This window comes from Lepisma saccharinum, chromosome 1 (assembly GCF_977018435.1).
Source record: "Lepisma saccharinum chromosome 1, izLepSacc3.1, whole genome shotgun sequence".
NCBI lineage: Eukaryota > Metazoa > Arthropoda > Insecta > Zygentoma > Lepismatidae > Lepisma > Lepisma saccharinum.
In genome coordinates, this window is record NC_139229.1 from 179,204,611 (window position 1) to 179,229,620 (window position 25,010).

Here is a 25,010-nt window from a genome sequence, read left to right on the forward strand (position 1 = left end):
AGTTGGTTTGTCTTCATTCCTTCCAGAAAAAAATTATGAAGAATTGACAATGATGGGTGACCCTTTTCCATTTTTCTTGTGTGCACTTTAACAGGAATCTTTCTGCTAATCACCTTTGTAGTTGGTAGGGACATTAGTGAGAACTGACTTCATGTATTTATTTTCACATTTGATCTTATCTACTAGGAATGGATCGATATGAAATTTTGGCCTATACCGATAAGGTACCAATGTAAAATTTACCAATATAGATAACCAATAAAATTTCAAGTGGTTCGTTCATTGACTTTGTTAATAAATATATTACCAGATGAACCAAGCTTTTGCAATGCAAGAGGAGCTGCATATTTAGACACATTAAAACCTTTAATTAGCCGTTGTATTTTGTGGGATACACTGCTTTCAATGCGTTCTTAAAATGGGCAGTGTGAATTGTGAGAGATATGTATTTTGAAGATGCTATTTGTGTGCCATCTGTGTGATTGTAGCACATTATTATAACATAAAAAATACCTAATTTTACATTTCTTCATTTTCTATGTAGATATATTATTGAATATTCATTATACTAACAAAGAAATATGAAACAATTATATTTTATATGGTACGATTGTAATCTTTGTAGGAGCACTGGTTACCATTGTATAATTACATGTATGTCTCTAATGGGCAATGTATCTCACAGGATACATTATGTATCGCATTATTTAAAAAAATAAAACATTTTTGTCATAATTATACTGAAAACAGCATTTATCTAATTAATTTATTCATTTATCCAGTTAATTTATTTTTTTGAACTTGTCATAAATGTTTCCTCATTTAAGGGTTAAAGAAAGAAGAAGTATAGTATGAAGATTATATCCATAAAGATTGTAACAAAATATCACAATATAGCACTAAATAGATACATCAGAGTGGTAAAGTTATCAGTACTTTACCAATAAAGTGATACATCAATATGTCTATATCAACAGATACCAGTAAAGTACCTAGTACCAATTAATCTGTCTCATTCCTATTATCTACATATCCACACAGATATAGTTTTATTTCTAGAAATAGAAAAGTTTGTGTAGTATGAAAACTAAGAATGATAATTATAACTAAATTCAGCCTAAACAATCCATCTTGGTACTCTGAAATAGGAGTCCAATGTTTGAACCCAGACATAGTGAAATTTGATGAATGTGAACATATGTTGCTTGAAACATTGATATCTCATTTCAGGATGCCATAATAGGTATGCATCTACCAGTCTGTAAAACTGTGGAAATGTCAGGGAAATTTCCTCTTATTCTAGAAAATCAACGTTTTTCTATAGTGCAGGAGGCCTTAGAAAGAGCGTTTCGCGGGCTAACAGCAGACGTCGCTCGCACACTATTGCCGATACTCTCGTATCGTCTGCTCCTCAGCCGAACGAACAGGCCGAGGTAGCAAGAGGCAGAGGTCACTCACCCTTCCAGAAGGGTGCAGCGAGCTAGCTGTGGCAACCAGGCTCGCTCATTCGCAGACCTGATTGGTTCTCGCAGACACACCCCCATATTGTCGACTGCTGTAAGCCCACAAAGCGATCTTTCTAAGGCCTCCTGCACTATAGTAGTACAGTAGTTTTTGAACAAACAAGAAATATTGTAAATTAATCCAGATTCTCGGTCCCCGCATGACATATCTTTCATACCCCTGCACGGGCCAGACATCACCATAGGTAGGGGAAACCGGTCGTGTGATTTACTTATGGTCCAGGGTTTTTAGTTCGGTACTGAGACTGTCATTTATTGTCGTACTAGTGCGAGGCAGAGATAAAATACCTTGAAATGTTACACTTTTTGCTTTACCTTAGTTGTGTTGACTCGAACAATAATAATACACTAATAGCATTATACCAGTTACCTGAAAAACATCAAATGATAACACAGACGAATGGTAAAAAATATGAATATATTGTATCAACGAAAATATTAGAATTAACAAACGTTTTACAGCTCCCCCTGATTCATTCCCTCTCTCACATTCTCACTTCTGGGGAATGTCACATGGAAATATACATACAAATCATGGATCTAATCAACATACCATTTCCTTTTTGTTTAAACATTTACGTGAATTTAGGTCATTAGTCTGCCTGCTCCTGTGCTCATTTAAATCAAATATGCGCCAGGCCTCGGAAAGCAATTATCTGAAGCAATAGGTCGGCATAGTTAAACCTTTCGTTCAAATGAACATACGCAACAAAATCGTAAGCACGACATTTACCAAGTTTCTCGGACGGGGGTAATACACATAAGCCTCTCTTGTCCATTGAGAACAATTACACCATTACATAGTGATGCAAAACTTAATCGGCTCCAGCTGCCAGAATACACAAATCAATCGTCGGCGCGAGCAAAAATTGCAAGAACACTATGCAATAAAGAATACTACACCCGCACGACCTTGCAATATAACAAAAACTTTCAACAAATTAAAAGACTAATCAGTCAACCTTTGACAAGCTAATTGACGTGACTGGGCGGTTATATATATATATCCCTCTCTCCCCTCTTTCCCTCTTGCCCCCTCTCTGTGTGTGTGAGTGAGAGACAGTGAGGCCTCCATGTTTAACACGTTTTTATATTTTCATGCAATATACAGTTGTAGGTACAACCTACGGAATTTACTTAACAAGCTTTTTTGCGGTAGTGTTTTCTTTTCTCTTTTATTTTTGTTATTTTGAATGTTTTTAACTTCCTTTCTTTACACAAACTCACAAGTGATTTTGCCGGTGTATGGCATGATTGTATATCCTCAGAAAAAGCATTTTGATAGAGTGTAGATCTTTTTCTTTTCTGTATTGTAGCATGTAGTGCATAACGTTAGATTGCTTTAACACTTTCCATTCTTCATTCCAGGGAGGGTGATTGTTGTTGATTGGGCTATGCCAAAGGACAAGTATGTAAAAGCACGACCTCCAGTTTTGTCCTCATCAAGTGAGAAGAAAGGGGAAGGAAGGGAGAAAGTGAAGAAGAACAATGAATTTGTGAAAGAGGAAAGGCTTGAAAGTGTGAACAAGGGGAAATGTAATAAGAAAGTGAGAAAAGATAACGAATTTGAGAAAGAGGAAAGCACCGAAAGTGAATTACAAAGTTCAGAAGACTCAGATGAAGATACAAGTACTTTTCAAAGTGATAAAAAGAAATCTCATCACTTGAGTGAAAATCATAGAAAGGAAAGTGACAGTGAGGCAACAGAAACTGATAGTGATGCAACAGAAAATGACAATGAGGCAATGGAAAGTGACAATGAAGCAGTGGAAAGTGACAGTGATGAAGAGACAGATGAAAAACCAAAAAGAAATAAGTAAGTGAGGAAACTGTACAATCAAGTCTTTACTTTTTTGTATGTCAGTGGGGTTTTATTTTTATACATTTTACTTCACACATTTGTCAATGTTCCCACTGACCTAGAAATCCCGATAAAATCAGGAAAATCAACTTAAAAGTAAAAATATAAGGAATTGTTAAAAAAAATAATCAAACCCTTTAAAAGTCAGATTTTTCTGTCCTCTTCTAGGACACTTTTACCTCCAAAGTAGTTTCTTTTTTGGGACACTGTAGTGTAAAAATATTCTATTCATTGTTTAATTTGAACAATGTTAAAGATTTGTTTGATTAACATGTTATTTTATGGTAACTTACCTTGTAGCCAGAAAACTAAAAGAAGCTGCATGAATACAGTAAAAACTTAGGTCTAAGCTTTCAATCCTTTCTCAGGTCCATTGAGGAAAACAGTCAGGTGCCATAAGAATTTTTCCGCAATTCAGTGCTAAGTTATGTTAAATCATAAAAGAAAAGTCAGAGAATTTGGTTTTACAAAATGAATAGGAACTCTATTTGTGTTCAACTTATTGTAGGGGAAATATGTAGAATGTATAGTAGACAGGCTCCTTGCAAAAATTACTATTATGCTAGGGGTCCTGGGTTTGAATCCGAACCTGGGTATAGGGTCGTCTTTGTGAGTGTCCCTTCATCAATTCCATAGAATCATCACTCACTTTCATGACAGTGGCAGAAAAACTAAGTAAAATAAACCAAATCAATAAATCCTTGTAAAAATCAATATTTTGCAGCAAAAATCACCCTTCAGAGCAGTTGATCTAGGATGTTAACCTGTTGGAAGTATGTCCAGCAATGATCGTGTTATTAAATGAGGATAAGAAAAGTCTAGGAATGTGGAGTGAACAGTTTTCATTACAAGTCTGGTTTGGTTCAAACATTAGCTTAGTTTCTGGCTGATTAGGTTTACTTCAAGTTTTACGGACTTATTCATGCTCTTGAACAATCAAAAGTCTGGGTGCTGTCTTTGATGCCATTAGGTGAGATTATGCCTTGATTGCAAAGCCCCCTTGCATACCATAGTGCTTATTGAGGAATGTAGGGTTCTAGCCAATTACAAGACCATATTCCCTAATGTTAACATTTGATTACGTGATCAGTTTTTAATCATCACTAGAAATGTACACATAGAACACCATCTAGTGTCAAGTATAATTTATACTATGTGCAAATCATTTGATGGTATAGATCGGCCACAAGGAAAAAAAACTTTGGACGAAAAGTCCCCGTTCAACTTTCTCTTCTTCCGTTCAGCTCGGGCCATAAGGAAGCATGGTCCACTCTCCCCCTCCCCTCCTTGTGGGAGTACGGTGCACAGGAGTCGCGGGTCTGCGCAGGATGTTTTGCTTGTGGTTCCACTATATAACACTCAACACTGTTTCTGCTGGGAACAATTTTAAACAACTCTTCCATCATTTGGGATTAAAAACTGGTAGAACCTGTAGAATCATTTTTGCAGTGCTGACATAGTTCTTTATGTTATTCAAGTCGCAGTGGTAGATCCAAATATTTTTAATTTGTTTTTTGAGGGGAGGGGCTGTTGTTTCATTTATTCTTGCCTTTCCTTACCTGTGAGTTAAGTAGAGATTGTGTCAAATTATTTGACTGCTTTTCTGTGACTGCTATGTAGCAGGCCATGGCCTAAGGTCAAGATCTAGCTTCCTGAGCCAGCAAATGGTCCATGTAGCTATATTCATGTTATGTGTGCGTACAGTTCATCATGTTAAAGAATTGCAGCCATTTAGAAATGAGCAGTCCAACCTTAACTACATACGCCACAGTTTCAGCTTATTGACATGACTATAATGAATTTATATCAGAGGTGTGGCATGCCAAAATGTAAAGAAATTAAAAAGTTTTTTCTCAATAAAATAACAACATTGTTAAATACGTTAACCGACAGCGTTGCAGTCGAGTGTATATTGCAGAGGACATTTTTTCTGCAGCCGACAAAGGTGAAGAGGCAGGCCGTTCCGTTACCGTCAAGAGGTAACAAGAGAAAATTGCACCAATGCAAGGGAACAGAGGGGAAAGACTTAGAGGCAAGTGTGCTAGGGGGTTATTCATATGCCTGTTTAGGGGCCCAGTTACCGCTGCAGCCTACCAGATCAGCAAGTGTTGTCACATTGGATTTCCAGAAAAGAACTAAATCCCTCCTAAAATGGGGATACTATTTCTCTGAAGCAACAAGACCTAGACTGCAAAGCCAAAGCTGAATTTAACTACAACTGAGACCATTTATGTAATACGTAGATGAAAAGATAAGTACTTGATGCGATTCGTGATTTGGACAAATCTTGCTCCAAAAAGCTAAGTTGGCAACAGTAGTACGTACATCTGGACTCCCCTCCCACCGCTGGAGGAGCAGAATTCTGTTGTCTGCTCACCGCAGAAACATCAAACTGACCCAAGAAATGTGTGGTTCTTCTTCCCCTTTCCACCTCTTTGCAAAGAAACAGAGATGGTTGACAAGGCTCGACCATTATTCACTGGATTTTCGCAGTAACTCTCTCATGAGTGGTAGTTCTTTCTAGGAGTGATTGTGGCTAAATCATTGAGCGGATTGCAAAAAAAAAAGAAGGAAATAAACATAAATCCAAATCAAAGGCTTGTTTTTTGTGGGGGGTGGGGGCAGCATAGGGTGGAGATGATAACGTCTGATGGCCGGTAACACTTTTGAAAAAGTCACACCACGCATATATATGTGCATATATAACTAGCTGTGTGTGTGTTTCTATAAAAAAGCCTTTGTAGAGAGTAATACATAAAAGTCAAAGAAACAATAAGAATAGCACAAAACAAAAAAATTGAATATCTGAAGGGGAAAACATATTGTGTACGAACATCAAGAGTACAACACAGCAAACTAGTATTTTGTATGACCACCATGGACTTTCTGCAGTGCAGCCAATCGTCGAGGCATGCTGGTTACAAGGTTATGGCAAAGTGTAACCTTGATTTCATGGAACCAAACCCAGATTATCTGTTCCATGAGTTCCCTCCTATTCGAGAATGTCTTGTTATGCAGTCTTCTGCTCATATTGGCCCACAAATTTTCAATGGGATTCATGTCAGGTGAGTTTGGAGGCCACCAGTCTCAAAATAGTCATGTCCTTGAACCATGTATTGACGATTTTTGCTCGGTGACATAAAGCATTATCGTCCTGGAAAACAAAATAGTCCATATTTTCTCCAGAAAAGTAGTCTCTAGCTGTTGTAAGAACTTTCCGTTCCAGAATTTGAAGATATTTTCATGCATCAACTGACCCTTCACATATCTCCATCCTTCCGACGCCTTGAGCAGTAAAGCAAGCCCACACCATCAGTCCACCACTGAATTTTTGCGTCTCTGAAACACAATCCTTTTCAAGTTCCTCGCCCTTTCGCATCCACAACTTGGCACCACCATTGTTTCCCACTATTCTAAATCTCTTTTCATCAGAGAAAATGACGTGCTTCCACTTGTCTTCAGTCCAACTTGAATATTGCTTCACAGACTCTCATCTTGCTGCCCTGTGTGCTTGTGTCAGCTGCGGCTTCTTACGCGGTTTCTTTTTCCCAATATCCACTTCGTGGAGTCGAGACAATACTGTTGTATGGCTGACTGCAATTCTAAGGTCATTTCTAATTACTGAAGCGGGTTGGCAGGAACTCATTCCTCGATTCTGCAGTGCTGTTGTTTTCATTTTCCGATCTACTCTGGGTGATGTTTTCTTTTTTCTACCACACTGTTGCCGAAGTGACAATTTGTTATACTAGTTTTGCTTGTGAATTACTCTTCCTGCTGTTGAAGGGTGGATTTGTTAGTGTTCCACCGATTTACCTGAGAGATTTACCTTCGCTGTGCAAAGTAAGAATTTTGCCTTGCTTACGTGGTAACAAGTCACATTTCTTACCCATTTTACTTGTTTAGAGTCCACACACAGCAACATTATCACACAAAAAAATCTTACACAACAACAATACTGCCACTTGACACTGTACAAACTATGAGAAAGCACAGAGCAGTCACTAACTGCTGTTTACCTTGGCCTACACATCACAACTGCAATGCAGAATCCTCACAAGGATAACTGACGAGGCACTTTCAGTGCCATCTGGTGGGAATATTACTGATACACACACAAACATTTGACTAGCGCCGTTCGTGACCACAGGGGTCACAGATAACTCAACGAAACTATCCTACTCTTCCTTTCCTTTTATTTCTTTTCTAGCAGGCTGAAACTATGGTTTTCTGTGTAAGTTACTGTGAGAATTGACGTGTCGCTATTTTTTTCTTTACAGTGTGTGTATTGTATGCTTTCTACTGAGGATACATATCTTACCTGAAATATAGCTAAGAACATAAAATATCTATATATATATATAAAACTTATGTTTTATTATCCCGAGTTAACTTGGACTACACACACATGCATGAAAAATGTTTATTTTCATGAACATAATGTAAAAAACTTAGTTTTACAAAAAGTGTATATATGAAATGAAAGTTTAAACAATTCAGCTCACTTACTTATAAACATTATGTATATGTAATGAACAAATTTTATTATCCCGAGTAATGAGTGGCGGCAATTGGATTCCAAAACTGCGGGGGAGGAGGGAGGGCAAAGACAGTTTAATTCCCTTTGTAGATAAGGTTTAGCATAGTTTGAGGACAAAAGTGGCAAAAAAATAGGGGTCAACTGCTCCCCATGCCCCATCCCCTAACCACCACCATTGGTCGGGCTAATGAAGGATATACATTTTTATCATAATAAACGTAAGTATAATATCTTGCCTTCAAATGTTGTATTATGTTTTTAAAATCTTACATATAGCAGTTCTGATTCTGAAATTATTAAATATTAGATAAGCACAGTATGGTGAATTCTGAAGCATGGAGCTACACATAAGGGGACTTTGCAATCTGGGCAGTTGTAATGTGATTCACTGTCAATCTTCTTGCCTTTGGAATCTCTCACTCTGCTACTCATTCCAAGCATCATGCTGAGTAAAGTGTTACTGCCAAGTGGACATTTACTGTACTTCGTGGCAGAGAACCTCTCACAAGTTTGTACAGGATAAAAAAATTGAAAGGGAAAAAGTAGTTTGGCCCGATTATACTTGGGATAATATAAAAAGTGCACCCAGTACCTGTCTGAGTTTACTTGAGATAATAAGGCACATTTTCTTGTAAAAAAAAAATATTATGAAACTAAATATAATTGTTTCATGTTGCAGGAACGTGAAAAGATTTGACAAAAAGGACCAGGGATCATCAGATTTTAGGAGTAATGAAAGTAGTGTGTTCTTGAAGAAGGTTCCATTTAATGTTACATCTGAGGAGTTGAAGGAATTTATGCAACAATTTGGGGAGGTTGTTTATGCTTTGCTCTGCCTTGATCCTGCAACAGAACATCCAAAAGGCACAGCATTTGTAAAGTTTAAGGTATGTACAGGGTTCAAATAATTTAATGGTCATGCAAGATAACTTAGTTAATGTACAATGTAAATTATTGTTTTCCGTATATTTGAAAAATGGCATTTCAAGTGTCCATTGTTTTAAATAGCAATCTGCCTATGTTAATTTGATTGTATGTTGACATCCTGGGGAATAATTTTCCCCATCATACAAAATTGGACCTACAGTTCAACCAAGATGGCAAGAACCCCAGCAAACTCACAAACTAAGGTGAGATATCATTTATGTTTTCTCCTCTTGCTTCCCCTTTGCTTGTGCCCAAGCACCCCCATTGTTGCCATATGTATAGCTTTCCTTCTTTGCTTTGTTGCCAAAAACTTCAAACAACATTAAATATTACATCTGAACTTTCCTTGTGGCTTACCTCTTCACAAAGGAACACTTGGCATTGAATAAAGGTGACAGTGATGTGTTTAAGAATGGCATATATTTTGGCAATATAAGGGCATGGTAAACAGCTGATTGCATCGTCCTCACTCCATCTGCTTAGTTATGGTTGAAAATTTGATAAGGTTTTTTTCCTCATCTTGGTCAAACTGAATTATTTCACCAATTTTAATCAATAGAAAATATGATGAAAACTGATCCTTGCACATAATGACAAATACACATTTGTAGCATATTCTTCTAATTGTGCATTATATGAAGTTCAAAATTTATATTGAGGAAAATTTTGCATTTAAATGCATAATCAAGATATCCACTCAACATGGAAAAATTTCAAGATGTTGAAAAATTTAGGAATTTGACATTGCCTAAGAAATTCAAAGAAGTCTTATATTTTTTGTGTTTGAATTTAGCTTGAAGGCAGTTGTGTGCCCAATGGGATTAGAGGTAGTTATTCCTACAAAAATATTAAAAAATGAATGTCAAGTGCAGAAGAGATGAGAAGGCATACTCCTCTCCCACCTGGGCATTCCACTGCTTCAAAGTTGAAACATTAAGAGGGATGTAAAGATTCAAGAAGTTATTTCTGTAATATTGCATACCAAATTATTCATGCCCAGGTCAATCAATGAATATAGTACCCCTGCTTTCCAGATTTCACCGATGGACGGGCTGGTGCACCGCTGATGCGTGCTTCGGCGTTCCGTATTTCACCGGGGCGCACCAAAACTTTCACCAGGTTAAACCATGATGTCATCAATTTCACCAGCCTCAAGAGCTGGTGAATAAAAATGGCATCGTCTGCACTGAAGTTTGTTCTGATTCTTGATATGCGTTCTGTAGGCAGTAGTACGGAATGTCACACCTATTTTGTTGCACAGAGGGCGAATAAACTGTCGACATTTTAAATACTGCTGCTCCTTCACTTGCACGCAAAGTGAAATAAAGTATGCCAATGCATCAAAACATGTGTCCATCTTCTGCTGCAACATGCAGGAAAGCATTCATTTGCAAAATTCAATATCTTTACAAAAGAATACCACTTAAATTCATGCAAAATAAGATGTCGTTAAGTGAAAATATATAATATTCATGAAATATCTTCTGTGATTTAGTCACTGATGGTGAATTTTTCCTGATAAACGCGGATATGCGTTTCATTTGTTCCAGTATGAAGATTTCCGAATTTCACCAAATTTGGTGTCATTTTTGGTGCACCAGTCTGATGCACACTGCTGAATTCTGGAAAGGGCAGTATGTGTTCAACTGAAGGATATGGATTTTTTCTTCCAGTTAGGGCATGGCCATTACCTTCCATTCTTCTTTCACCCCTTCTATGTTATTTAAAGCAAAATAAGCTTCTTGGCTCTGCAGAACAATTTTCGTATGAAACCACACACCATTAAACATATTAAAACAATGCGACTCATAATATACATGTCTGAGTTTCCTGTTTAGTTATCTCCTTAATTTCAACAACAGCAAAATACACATTTAGAACCATATATATAATGGAAGCGAAGTTTGGTCATGAACATCTCGTCTTAATTTTTATTTCTTTATCTATTGCAGAGAAAAGAAAGTGCAGACAAGTGCTTGAGGGCAGACAGTGACTGTTTGCTGTTAAATAACAGGCAAATGGAAGCTTGCAAAGTAATAACAAGAGAAGAAATTGATAATAATAGGAAGAAGGAGAAAAACAAAGTAAAAACACCTAAGGACAAAAGGAATTTGTATCTGCTGGGAGAAGGAGGTAATTATTTATTTTTGACTTTTTGCAGTGTAAGTCTTTTTATAGATGTTATTATTCTGAATTGGTTTGTCCAGGAATTCTAGGTTTCTCCAGGTTTGGGATGATTTAAGTTCTTAAAGCATAAAGACACCAAATTTTGGTGCTTTTGGTTAATGTAGCATATGCAGTTTTAGGGTTGGGCATATATGAAATGTTTGCCATACCAGCAAAATAGTGATATAAATTTACAGATATTGATAACATATTCTACAGATGTGATAAAAAAATTTCAAAGGTTCATTGAAGATCACAAATTGTTCATTAATATATGTAACAAGTGACACCAGTGCATTTTAGCCAACATTTGTGGAAATTGTGTTTTAAGGGATGTTTGCTCAAGCCTTGTGTTTGATTTTAAGTTCACTTTATGCATAGATTGGCTAATTAGGACTGAATCTACAGTTAGAAGTGGGATCTGAACTACTTTGTGCCTTTACCAGGTATGAAACCCAAACTATAAGATTACAAGGAGACTACATTACCATTATGCCACTGGGGAGGCCTGCTCGAGCCTTCGGAATAATTGGAGGATGCTCCTGTGTTTAGCATGGTGACAGTCAGAAAGAAACTGTGTACTTAAGAAATTTATTTTATAACACCAGGGCATCTGAAATATACATTTATATTCATAGAAATAACAAAATAGCAGAACCCTGCACTAAATTAGAGGCTATTTATAAATCTATCAGATGGGTAAAATTATCAGTAATGTTTATATCAGTACCAATAGAGAACGGAATAATCTCTTTCATCCTTAACAGGAGCACAAATAATTACAAAGAGATTTCAGAATGAAAAAACAATTCCACATTGCTATAATGTTACTTTGAAGGTTAAGGAAATATCAGTAAGTTGCCTAGGTCAGCATTTCTCAACCACTGGGGCATAGTGGTTTGAATCCCACTTTGAACTGTATGTTCGATCCCAATTAGCATTTCTGTGTATAAAGTGGCCTTAAGACTCGATTCAAACTCAACCACCAGGGCCTTGGCATAAAATTATACCGGCCTACAAGAGGTTCATTAGATCCAGTGGTTGACAACTTATAATTAATGTATAAATTTTAAAAAATTAGAAAGGTGAGTTATGTTAAAATTGTTGGGATCAGGCCATGGACTATTTTTTTTTAAAAAAAAGTTGCTGGATAGTGGTTTCACTAAGGTTAGGAAACACTGACTTAAAAAGTGAGGTACAGTTTATTACAATATTCAATGTATTTTTATTAAATTAAACTATAATTAGAAATAGTAGACTCCATAACTAAAAGAAAGAAATGCTCTACATGCAATGAATGTAATTGGTAAAACCATTTGGGAAACGAGTCTTCTGTTATAGATCATACAAATGAGGAAATCGCACCCTTTTGTGACATCAGAAATTGAGTAAAATAAGCACTTTTGGAACGGAACTTAGAATTAACACAGATCTTGACTAATATATTTTGTTCCTCTGTAGTGATTCGTCCATCCAGCAAAGCAGCCCTGGATATCTCACCCTCTGACATGGGTAAGCGATTGCAGCTTGAGAAATGGAAGAAACAAATGATAAAAAATTTAAGTGTCTTCGTAGCTAAAGATCGTCTTTTTGTACATAACCTTCCACTGGAAATGAATTCGAAGCAGCTGAAGGCCCTCTTCCTGAAGCATGGAGGCAAAGGAGCAAAAGTAACTGAGGTATGCAAAGCCCCTTTTTTCTTTTCATAAAGCTGTGTCCATTGAGACAATTTGCAATGTTCCAAACTGTAGAGTGGACGTAATGGTGGTCAAGTTGATAGGGTGGTGTACATTGTAATGTATTGAAGTGGTTGTCCTTTACAATAGCGCAATTTTTTTTGTATATTTTCCCTTTGACTTTCCATGGAACATTTACTTCCATCGACTCATGCTACCATCTGTCGGAAGCCAAGGGAAAGTATAGACTCCTCCTCTCCTCCCCTTCCTTTTTTTTGACGTGCTGAAGCAAACCCCATTACTCACCTCATTACTAGATTCCTGAAGCAGACAACCCACTGTGAATCTATCTATCAGTTTTCATGTTATAGCCACTCATATTTAGGTTGCATGAATTTTGAAAAACTCTGTTCTTTGAACTTCAGAGCTTTGCCATTTGGAGACATTTAGATATTAAATCACACTTGAGAATTATGTACACATATTTATTTATGAAATTGGTGCATAATAAACCAGACTGAGGAAATACAGATGATCCACCCTAGTTCATTTTTATGTATGCTACCATGTTAGTTCTGTAGCTTAGATGTTATTAATTAAGGTTGAATGTGCAAAGTAGAAAACAAACATTCAGAGAGCAATGATAAAATGACAGGCAATAACTTTGTCAGTCTCAATATCAGCATATACGGTAACTATGTAGGTACTCGCACCTCAGCCTCATTTTTTATTTATTTATTTTTATTTTTTTTATTTTAGGCCAGAGTTATGCTAGATATGAAGAATGAATGTGTATCAAAGGGTTATGGTTTTGTGTCATTTACTAAGCACGAAAATGCCTTGCAAGCTTTGAGAAATCTTAATAATAACCCAGAGATCTTCACTCGAGGAAAGGTAAGTTTCATTTCTTTTCTCTTCTATCATCTTAATCGTCAATTCTTTGTTACATAATTATATTTTTGGCATGTGAGCACTGATACTTGTCAACATTATTGCAAAAGTAGCTATGACCCACTAAAAGTAACAAATTAATTATTAATGTGATTATTAAGAGGCATGCATATTTTGTTTTTGACTGAAACACAAAATGAGAAAAAATACACTTTAATGTTCATTTTTCATGTTTTTGAAAGCTGTGAGGTGCATTTTCCTACTATGTTTTGTCACAAAATGATGCGAAATAAACTATTATAAGCACGAAATTTAGAGTTTATTTATGTAGGTACTCGCACCTCAGCCTCATTTTTTATTTATTTATTTTTATTTTTTTTATTTTAGGCCAGAGTTGAGTTCATTTTTTATTTAATGTATTTACAGACTCGACACTTTCTGAAGTCTGAATTATCCCGTGAGTTATGCAAGTCATGGAAAGTTGATTAAATCTCCTTTAAATATTTGAAAAGCAAAAATGGACTCCTTTATGCAAGAATAAACTTAATACTCTGATAACTACATAAATGTACTATTAGAAGGGAAATATTTATTTTATGCAACAAGTGTAGTTTGAAAAGGAAATTTTGGATTTTATTCACCATTTTAACACCAAAATGTCATTTTATATATTGCTTTTCATCCGAAAATATGCCCAGATCTTGTACCACATTTATTCATCACAATGTGTAGCTCTAGTGATATATACGGTAGAACCTCGATTTTACATTTTTTAGGGGACCAAGGTGAAAAAACTTAAAATATGGGAAAATTTTATAACATTTTGCTCTATTGGGACCATGAAGATTAGATGTATAATGTGGAAAAATGTAAAACTGGGGAATGTATAATTGGGGTATATATATATATATATATATAATGGATAAAGCAAGGAGGGCCAAAAGGGCTAAGTAAAAATCAAAGAAGGTAAAAGGAAACACTCACCGGACAGTAGAAAAATTCAAAATTTTTGCTAATTTCATAGCATCATCGGTGTGAGAGGAAATAGATGGAACCGGAAGTTGGGGCACTGCAGAGTTGCCAGGTCCCCATCGAAGAAGAAGCAGTGCGTAGAACGAAAAAAAACACTTGTTTCGTCACCAGGCTCGTCGTAAACTGTGAGTGTGTAGGAAGAGTTGGGAGGGACGGGATGGTTTGGGGGGGGAAGGTGGGTGAGGGATGGACATTACTGGGTGGCCTTGTTCAGGCCAGGTGGAGTGGTTGCACTCATGGCCGATATATAGGCCCTTTCCCATCTTTTGCGAACAGAGGTGTTGGCTGGTTTGGGTAGGAGATGGATGATCGCTACCCGGAAGCAGTCGTTGAAACTGATGTTGTGGTGGTTGGTGTGGACGGCGACAGTGAAGTCCAGGTTGTGGGTGGAGGAGCGGTGGTTATTGATGCGGAGGTTGAGGGCTGTTGATGTTTCCCCCAGGTAAAAATCACCACAGATGTTGCAGGTGAGGATGTAGATAAGGTTTGAGGCATGGCAGGTCCCTTTGGGATGAAGAGTAAATTTGTCAGTGGCCATGTGCACCTGGATGGTGTGAGAAGTGATGAGGATGGGGCAGGTCTTGCACCTGGGGCGGTTGCATTTATGGGCAGGGGTGTGTTGGATGTGTGGTGAAGGAGTGTTGTGGACCAGAATGTTTTGGAGGTTGGGGGGGCGTTTGAAAACCACCCTGGGTTTGTCGGGAAATATGCTTTTGGTTTCAGGATCACTGTGGAGAATTGGGAGAAGAAAGTGCAGTGTGTGCCTGATTTTGTTGAGGTGGGGATGATATTGGGTGATGAGTGCCGGTGGGTTGGTGGCAGCAGGTTTCTTGGTGATAGTGGTATGTGAGGCAGCTCGCGATATTTGCTTGGTGACCAGGATGGAGGGATATCCACGGTTAACCAGGGCCTGGTGTAGGCGGAGGTTATAATTCTGGCGGGAGGTGGGTGAAGTGTTCAGGCGCTGTCCCCGGAGGGCCAGAGAGAATGGAATGGCTTTTTTGGTGTGGAACGGGTGGGAACTGGAGACGTGTAGGTACTGCATGTGGTTGGTGGGTTTTATGTGGATGGAGGTAGTCAGGTGTCCTCCCTCGATGTGCACGTCCACATCCAGGAAGGTGATCTGGTTGGGGGAGTGCGTCCAGGTGAATTTTAGGGAACGGAAGTGGTTAAGTTCGTCCAGGAAAGCTGACAAGGATGGTTCTCCATGTGTCCAGAGCATGAAGATGTCGTCGATGAAGCGGAGCCGTTGGAGGGGTTGGGTAGCCAGAAACTCTTGCTCAAGTTTGCCCATGAAGAGGTTTGCATAGGATGGGGCCATTCTGGTACCCATGGCTGTACCTCGGATCTATATATCGGCCATGAGTGCAACCACTCCACCTGGCCTGAACAAGGCCACCCAGTAATGCCCATCCCTCACCCACCTTCCCCCCCAAACCATCCCGTCCCTCCCAACTCTTCCTACACACTCACAGTTTACGACGAGCCTGGTGACGAAACAGTGTTTTTTTCGTTCTACGCACCGCTTCTTCTTCGATGGGGGACCTGGCAACTCTGCAGTGCCCCAACTTCCGGTTCCATCTATTTCCTCTCACACCGATGATGCTATGAAATTAGCGAAAATTTTGAATTTTTCTACTGTCAGGTGAGTGTTTCCTTTTACCTTCTTTGATTTATATATATATATATATATATATATACAAATAATGAAGGAGACAGTAAACACTTACCACACAAATAGAAATAATTCAATATTTCGCGATCTGAGTCGCATTTTCAAGAAGGTAGATAAAAGATCGACGACACTGTGAGTAGAGGCACAGAATACTGACCGTAGCGTCTCTACGGTCAGTGTTGCCAGAAACAGTTGAAAGGAAACACGAAATACTTTAGCCAGTGTTTACTGTAAGGTGGGTGGGTAGTTTCGGGGAGGAGAGGAAAGAGTTACTGGTTGGCTAGGTTGAGTCCGGGGGGTATAGTGGCGTGCATGCCTGCTATATAGGCCCTTTCCCATCGCCTGCGGAAAGATGTGTCAGAGCGGGGGGTAAAAGGTGGATGATGGCAACACGGAAGCAGTTATTGAAGGTGGTGTTATGGCTGTTGGTGTGGATGGCAACTGTGAAATCGGAGTTTTGGGTGGAGGAACGGTGATTATTTATCCTTAGATTCAAGGGGGTGGAGGTTTCGCCTAGGTAGAAGTTGCCGCAGATTTGACAGATGAGGGTGTAAATTAGATTGGATGAGTGGCAGGTGCCCTTAGGGTGAAGGTTGAACTCACCTGCCGCTGTAGGGATCAGGAGGGTGGGGGAGGTGATGAGTATGGGGCAGGTCTTGCATCTGGGTTTCTTGCACCTGTGGGCTGGGGGAAGGGGTGGGGGTGTTTCGGACCAAGATGTTTTGGAGGTTGAGGGGGCGACGGAAGACGACCCTAGGTTTTTCCCGAAAGATGTCTCTGGTCTCGGGATCACTGTGCAGGATGGGGAGGAGGGAGTGGAGGGTATGTCTGATTTTCGTAATGTGAGGGTGGTATTGGGTGATCAGAGTTGGAGGGTTGGTTTTGGGTTGTTTGGTGCGGTTGTCGGAGTTAGCTCTAGTGATTTGTTTGTTGATGAGGGTGGAGGGGTAGCCACGGTTGGTTAGGGCTTGGTGCAGGCGTAGGTTGTAGTTTTGGTGGGATGAGGGGGATGAGTTGAGGCGCTGGCCTCTGAGGGCAAGGGAAAATGGGATGGCTTTTTTGGTGTGGTAGGGGTGTGAGCTGGAGTAGTGGAGATACTGGAGGTGGTTGGTTGGTTTGATATGTATGGATGTTTCCAAGTGGTCTCCCGCAATGTGGATGTCCACATCGAGGAAGGTCACTTGGTCTTTGGAGTGGAACCAGGTGAATTTGAGGGTGGTGAACTCATTTAGTCGGTTTAGGAATGTTGTGAGGGAGGGTTCGCCATGTGTCCAGAGGAGAAAAATGTCATCAATGAATCTTAGCCAGAGGAGTGGTTTCAGTTGCTGGGAGTCTAGGAATTCCTGTTCCAGCCTGCCCATGAACAGGTTGGCATAAGAGGGGGCCATGCGGGTACCCATAGCTGTGCCACGTATCTGCAGGTAATGTTGGTCACCGAAGCAGAAGTTGTTGCAGGTAAGTACAAGGTTGGCTAGTTGTATCAGGAAGTGAGTGCTGGGATTGTTGTGTTTGGGTCGGCTGTTAAGGAATGATTCCGTGGCACGGAGGCCATGGGCATGGGGAATATTTGTGTAAAGGGATGTGACATCAACTGTTGTGAGGATGGTGTTGGATGGTAGGGATGGTAAGTTTTGGATGATGTTGAGGAAGTGGTTGGTGTCACGGAGGTAGGAGGGCAGGGCTTGGACGAGGGGTTGGAGGTGAGAGTCTAGAAAGGCTGATATGCGTTCAGTGGGTGAATTGTAGCTGGACACAATGGGTCTCCCGGGGTTGTTAGGTTTGTGAATTTTCGGGAGGAGGTAGAAATTGGGGGTGCGGGGGTTGTCAGGTATGAGTGAGGAGATGGTGGAATTGGATAGGCCTTCAGGGGGTCCTCGGGAGAGGACAAAATCCCGAATTTTGTCTAGGTGTGTGATAGATGAATCAACCGTGGTGGGCTTGTAGGTCGATGAATCAGAGAGTTGACGGGAGGCTTCCGCCACGTAGTCAGAGGAGTTCATGACTACTGTGGTGGACCCTTTATCAGCGGGGAGGATTTTGATGTCTGGGTTGTTGCGGAGGGACCGGAGGGCTTGGTGCTGGGCTGGGGTTAGATTGTGGTGGGAAGAGGGGATTTGGAGGTATGTACTGTCGGAAACATTGTTGACAACAGAGGTGATGTATCTTTCGAGGGGGTGGTTGTTGGGAAGGGAGGGGGGATCATGGGGGGAAGGGGGGCAGAATTGGAGGAGACTGGGATGTATGTCAGACGGATTAGCTTTGGAGGGGGGATTCTTGGCCCAAAAGTATGTCCACCTAAGTCTGCGGGCGAAAGTTTGTATGTCAAATAATAGCCGGAAATTGTTAGGGGTGGAGGCTGGGGAGAAGGTAAGACCTTTGGAAAGTACGTCAATTTCGGTGGTTGTGAGGTTGTGGTTGGAAAGGTTCAAGATGGAGGTGCAGTCAGTGGGTGGTTGGGGGTGAGGAATGTCAGTATGCTGGGGGGATCTTTTGTCCGAGGACTGGTGCTCTTCTGTGGTGTGGTGGGAGGGAGGGGCAGGGTTAGAGATGGTAGGTTGGGGTGGAGTGGGTAGTGGCAAGGGTGGGTCTGGAAGTAAGGGACATGTGGTTTTGTGTTGGTGTTGTGGTGGGAGGGGGAGGGTGAATCCTGCATTCAGGGCTTGTCTGCAGAGAATGGAAAGTTTTTGCAGGTGTTTTTGGTTCAGGTTGTGGGCAATGGACTGGGAAAGGTTCCAGAGTGTGTTTATTTGGTTGTTGTTGTTGCCTGGGGTCAGTAGGAGGATTTTGGTGAGGGACTGGATGGAAATCGAGAGTTCTCGAGTCCGGTGGAGCTGTGATTTGTACATGGTTAGGGTTAGTTCGGCAGCAAAATTTCTCGCTAGGGGGCGAATATTGGGTTGAATATCGGGGGCATAGCTGAGAAAGGGAGTTTGGGTGTCAGGCTTTTGGGAGTAAGGCCTAATAAGAGGCATGAATGTAAGAAACGTGTGTGACAAACAGATTTGGTGAAGGAAATAATGAGTGACTGGAGTCGGGAGAGTTGGCGTGAGTTGTACACAAAAGGGTTCATATCCAAATAAGAAAAAAACACGAATAGGGTTAGAAATGGTGCCAGAAGGACGGATAAATACAAATAATGAACGAGACAGTAAACACTTACCACACGAATAGAAATAATTCAATATTTCGCGATCTGAGTCGCATTTTCAAGAAGGTAGATAAAAGATCGACGACACTGTGAGTAGAGGCACAGAATACTGACCGTAGCGTCTCTACGGTCAGTGTTGCCAGAAACAGTTGAAAGGAAACACGAAATACTTTAGCCAGTGTTTACTGTAAGGTGGGTGGGTAGTTTCGGGGAGGAGAGGAAAGAGTTACTGGTTGGCTAGGTTGAGTCCGGGGGGTATAGTGGCATGCATGCCTGCTATATAGGCCCTTTCCCATCGCCTGCGGAAAGATGTGTCAGAGCGGGGGGTAAAAGGTGGATGATGGCAACACGGAAGCAGTTATTGAAGGTGGTGTTATGGCTGTTGGTGTGGATGGCAACTGTGAAATCGGAGTTTTGGGTGGAGGAACGGTGATTATTTATCCTTAGATTCAAGGGGGTGGAGGTTTCGCCTAGGTAGAAGTTGCCGCAGATTTGACAGATGAGGGTGTAAATTAGATTGGATGAGTGGCAGGTGCCCTTAGGGTGAAGGGTGAACTCACCTGCCGCTGTAGGGATCAGGAGGGTGGGGGAGGTGATGAGTATGGGGCAGGTCTTGCATCTGGGTTTGTTGCACCTGTGGGCTGGGGGAAGGGGTGGGGGTGTTTCGGACCAAGATGTTTTGGAGGTTGGGGGGGGGGCGACGGAAGACGACCCTAGGTTTTTCCCGAAAAATGTCTCTGGTCTCGGGATCACTGTGCAGGATGGGGAGGAGGGAGTGGAGGGTATGTCTGATTTTCGTAATGTGAGGGTGGTATTGGGTGATCAGAGTTGGAGGGTTGGTTTTGGGTTGTTTGGTGCGGTTGTGGGAGTTAGCTCTAGTGATTTGTTTGTTGATGAGGGTGGAGGGGTAGCCACGGTTGGTTAGGGCTTGGTGCAGGCGTAGGTTGTAGTTTTGGCGGGATGAGGGGGATGAGTTGAGGCACTGGCCTTTGAGGGCAAGGGAAAATGGGATGGCTTTTTTGGTGTGGTAGGGGTGTGAGCTGGAGTTGGTTTGATTCCTAAACCGACTACATGAGTTCACCACCCTCAAATTCACCTGGTTCCACTCCAAAGACCAAGTGACCTTCCTCGATGTGGACATCCACATTGCGGGAGACCACTTGGAAACATCCATACATATCAAACCAACCAACCACCTCCAGTATCTCCACTACTCCAGCTCACACCCCTACCACACCAAAAAAGCCATCCCATTTTCCCTTGCCCTCAGAGGCCAGCACCTCAACTCATCCCCCTCATCCTGCCAAAACTACAACCTACGCCTGCACCAAGCCCTAACCAACCGTGGCTACCCCTTCACCCTCATCAACAAACAAATCACTAGAGCTAACTCCCACAACCGCACCAAACAACCAAAAACCAACCCTCCAACTCTGATCACCCAATACCACCCTCACATTACGAAAATCAGACATACCCTCCACTCCCTCCTCCCCATCCTGCACAGTGATCCCGAGACCAGAGACATCTTTCGGGAAAAACCTAGGGTCGTCTTCCGTCGCCCCCTCAACCTCCAAAACATCTTGGTCCGAAACACCCCCACCCCTTCCCCCAGCCCACAGGTGCAAGAAACCCAGATGCAAGACCTGCCCCATACTCATCACCTCCCCCACCCTCCTGATCCCTACAGCGGTAGGTGAGTTCACCCTTCACCCTAAGGGCACCTGCCACTCATCCAATCTAATTTACACCCTCATCTGTCAAGTCTGCAGCAACTTCTACCTAGGCGAAACCTCCACCCCCTTGAATCTAAGGATAAATAATCACCGTTCCTCCACCCAAAACTCCGATTTCACAGTTGCCATCCACACCAACAGCCATAACACCACCTTCAATAACTGCTTCCGTGTTGCCATCATCCACCTTTTACCCCCCCCCCCCTCCCGCTCTGACACATCTTTCCGCAGGCGATGGGAAAGGGCCTATATAGCAGGCATGCACGCCACTATACCCCCCGGACTCAACCTAGCCAACCAGTAACTTTCCTCTCCTCCCCGAAACTACCCACCCACCTTACAGTAAACACTGGCTAAAGTATTTCATGTTTCCTTTCAACTGTTTCTGGCAACACTGACCGTAGAGACGCTACGGTCAGTATTCTGTGCCTCTACTCACAGTGTCGTCGATCTTTTATCTACCTTCTTGAAAATGCGACTCGGATCGCGAAATATTGAATTATTTCTATTCGTGTGGTAAGTGTTTACTGTCTCCTTCATTATTTGTATTTATCCGCCCTTCTGGCACCATTTCTAACCCTATTCCTGTGTTTTTTTCCTATTTGGATATGAACCCTTTTGTGTACAACTCACGCCAACTCTCCCGACTCCGGTCACTCATTATTTCCTTCACCAAATCTGTTTGTCACACACGTTTCTTACATTCATGCCTCTTATTAGGCCTTACTCCCAAAAGCCTGACACCCAAACTCCCTTTCTCAGCTATGCCCCCGATATTCAACCCAATATTCGCCCCCTAGCGAGAAATTTTGCTGCCGAACTAACCCTAACCATGTACAAATCACAGCTCCACCGGACTCGAGAACTCTCGATTTCCATCCAGTCCCTCACCAAAATCCTCCTACTGACCCCAGGCAACAACAACAACCAAATAAACACACTCTGGAACCTTTCCCAGTCCATTGCCCACAACCTGAACCAAAAACACCTGCAAAAACTTTCCATTCTCTGCAGACAAGCCCTGAATGCAGGATTCACCCTCCCCCTCCCACCACAACACCAACACAAAACCACATGTCCCTTACTTCCAGACCCACCCTTGCCGCTACCCACTCCACCCCAACCTACCATCTCTAACCCTGCCCCTCCCTCCCACCACACCACAGAAGAGCACCAGTCCTCGGACAAAAGATCCCCCCAGCATACTGACATTCCTCACCCCCAACCACCCACTGACTGCACCTCCATCTTGAACCTTTCCAACCACAACCTCACAACCACCGAAATTGACGTACTTTCCAAAGGTCTTACCTTCTCCCCAGCCTCCGCCCCTAACAATTTCCGGCTATTATTTGACATACAAACTTTCGCCCGCAGACTTAGGTGGACATACTTTTGGGCCAAGAATCCCCCCTCCAAAGCTAATCCGTCTGACATACATCCCAGTCTCCTCCAATTCTGCCCCCCTTCCCCCCATGATCCCCCCTCCCTTCCCAACAACCACCCCCTCGAAAGATACATCACCTCTGTTGTCAACAATGTTTCCGACAGTACATACCTCCAAAACCCCTCTTCCCACCACAATCTAACCCCAGCCCAGCACCAAGCCCTCCGGTCCCTCCGCAACAACTCAGACATCAAAATCCTCCCCGCTGATAAAGGGTCCACCACAGTAGTCATGAACTCCTCTGACTACGTGGCGGAAGCCTCCCGTCAACTCTCTGATTCATCGACCTACAAGCCCACCATGGTTGATTCATCTACCACACACCTAGACAAAATTCGGGATTTTGTCCTCTCCCGAGGACCCCCTGAAGGCCTATCCAATTCCACCATCTCCTCACTCATACCTGACAACCCCCGCACCCCCAATTTCTACCTCCTCCCGAAAATTCACAAACCTAACAACCCCGGGAGACCCATTGTGTCCAGCTACAATTCACCCACTGAACGCATATCAGCCTTTCTAGACTCTCACCTCCAACCCCTCGTCCAAGCCCTGCCCTCCTACCTCCGTGACACCAACCACTTCCTCAACATCATCCAAAACTTACCATCCCTACCATCCAACACCATCCTCACAACAGTTGATGTCACATCCCTTTACACAAATATTCCCCATGCCCATGGCCTCCCTGCCACGGAATCATTCCTTAACAGCCGACCCAAACCCACAATCCCAGCACTCACTTCCTGATACAACTAGCCAACCTTGTACTTACCTGCAACAACTTCTGCTTCGGTGACCAACATTACCTGCAGATACGTGGCACAGCTATGGGTACCCGCATGGCCCCCTCTTATGCCAACCTGTTCATGGGCAGGCTGGAACAGGAATTCCTTGACTCCCAGCAACTGAAACCACTCCTCTGGCTAAGATTCATTGATGACATTTTTCTCCTCTGGACACATGGCGAACCCTCCCTCACAACATTCCTAAACCGACTAAATGAGTTCACCACCCTCAAATTCACCTGGTTCCACTCCAAAGACCAAGTGACCTTCCTCGATGTGGACATCCACATTGCGGGAGACCACTTGGAAACATCCATACATATCAAACCAACCAACCACCTCCAGTATCTCCACTACTCCAGCTCACACCCCTACCACACCAAAAAAGCCATCCCATTTTCCCTTGCCCTCAGAGGCCAGCGCCTCAACTCATCCCCCTCATCCCGCCAAAACTACAACCTACGCCTGCACCAAGCCCTAACCAACCGTGGCTACCCCTCCACCCTCACCAACAAACAAATCACTAGAGCTAACTCCCACAACCGCACCAAACAACCCAAAACCAACCCTCCAACTCTGATCACCCAATACCACCCTCACATTACGAAAATCAGACATACCCTCCACTCCCTCCTCCCCATCCTGCACAGTGATCCTGAGACCAGAGACATCTTTCGGGAAAAACCTAGGGTCGTCTTCCGTCGCCCCCCCAACCTCCAAAACATCTTGGTCCGAAACACCCCCACCCCTTCCCCCAGCCCACAGGTGCAAGAAACCCAGATGCAAGACCTGCCCCATACTCATCACCTCCCCCACCCTCCTGATCCCTACAGCGGCAGGTGAGTTCAACCTTCACCCTAAGGGCACCTGCCACTCATCCAATCTAATTTACACCCTCATCTGTCAAATCTGCGGCAACTTCTACCTAGGCGAAACCTCCACCCCCTTGAATCTAAGGATAAATAATCACCGTTCCTCCACCCAAAACTCCGATTTCACAGTTGCCATCCACACCAACAGCCATAACACCACCTTCAATAACTGCTTCCGTGTTGCCATCATCCACCTTTTACCCCCCCCCCCCCCCCCCGCTCTGACACATCTTTCCGCAGGCGATGGGAAAGGGCCTATATAGCAGGCATGCACGCCACTATACCCCCCGGACTCAACCTAGCCAACCAGTAACTCTTTCCTCTCCTCCCCGAAACTACCCACCCACCTTACAGTAAACACTGGCTAAAGTATTTCGTGTTTCCTTTCAACTGTTTCTGGCAACACTGACCGTAGAGACGCTACGGTCAGTATTCTGTGCCTCTACTCACAGTGTCGTCGATCTTTTATCTACCTTCTTGAAAATGCGACTCAGATCGCGAAATATTGAATTATTTCTATTCGTGTGGTAAGTGTTTACTGTCTCCTTCATTATTTGTATTTATCCGCCCTTCTGGCACCATTTCTAACCCTATTCCTGTATATATATAAGAATGAGATGGAAATAGGAAACCACTCACCAGAAAATGAAAGGAAAAAATCCATGACTGTGAGCTGCATCTGCAGACATAGAAAAAAAAAGATGGCGGAAACAGAAGACCTGCAGAGTTGC

At 42.2% G+C, this 25,010-nt stretch overlaps 1 protein-coding gene across 2 annotated transcripts in view; it reads left to right on the forward strand.

The window, feature by feature from the left end:
* LOC146004616 (RNA-binding protein 28) overlaps nt 1-25,010 on the forward strand; it is a 42,331-nt gene that overhangs the window by 14,433 nt on the left and 2,888 nt on the right. For both annotated transcript variants that reach the window (XM_083143492.1, XM_083143502.1), the window contains exons 4-8: nt 2,892-3,339; nt 8,601-8,808; nt 10,801-10,981; nt 12,476-12,693; nt 13,450-13,584. In XM_083143492.1, coding sequence (XP_082999618.1) covers nt 2,892-3,339; nt 8,601-8,808; nt 10,801-10,981; nt 12,476-12,693; nt 13,450-13,584 — 1,190 coding nt within the window. The remainder of the gene's footprint in view (nt 1-2,891; nt 3,340-8,600; nt 8,809-10,800; nt 10,982-12,475; nt 12,694-13,449; nt 13,585-25,010) is intronic.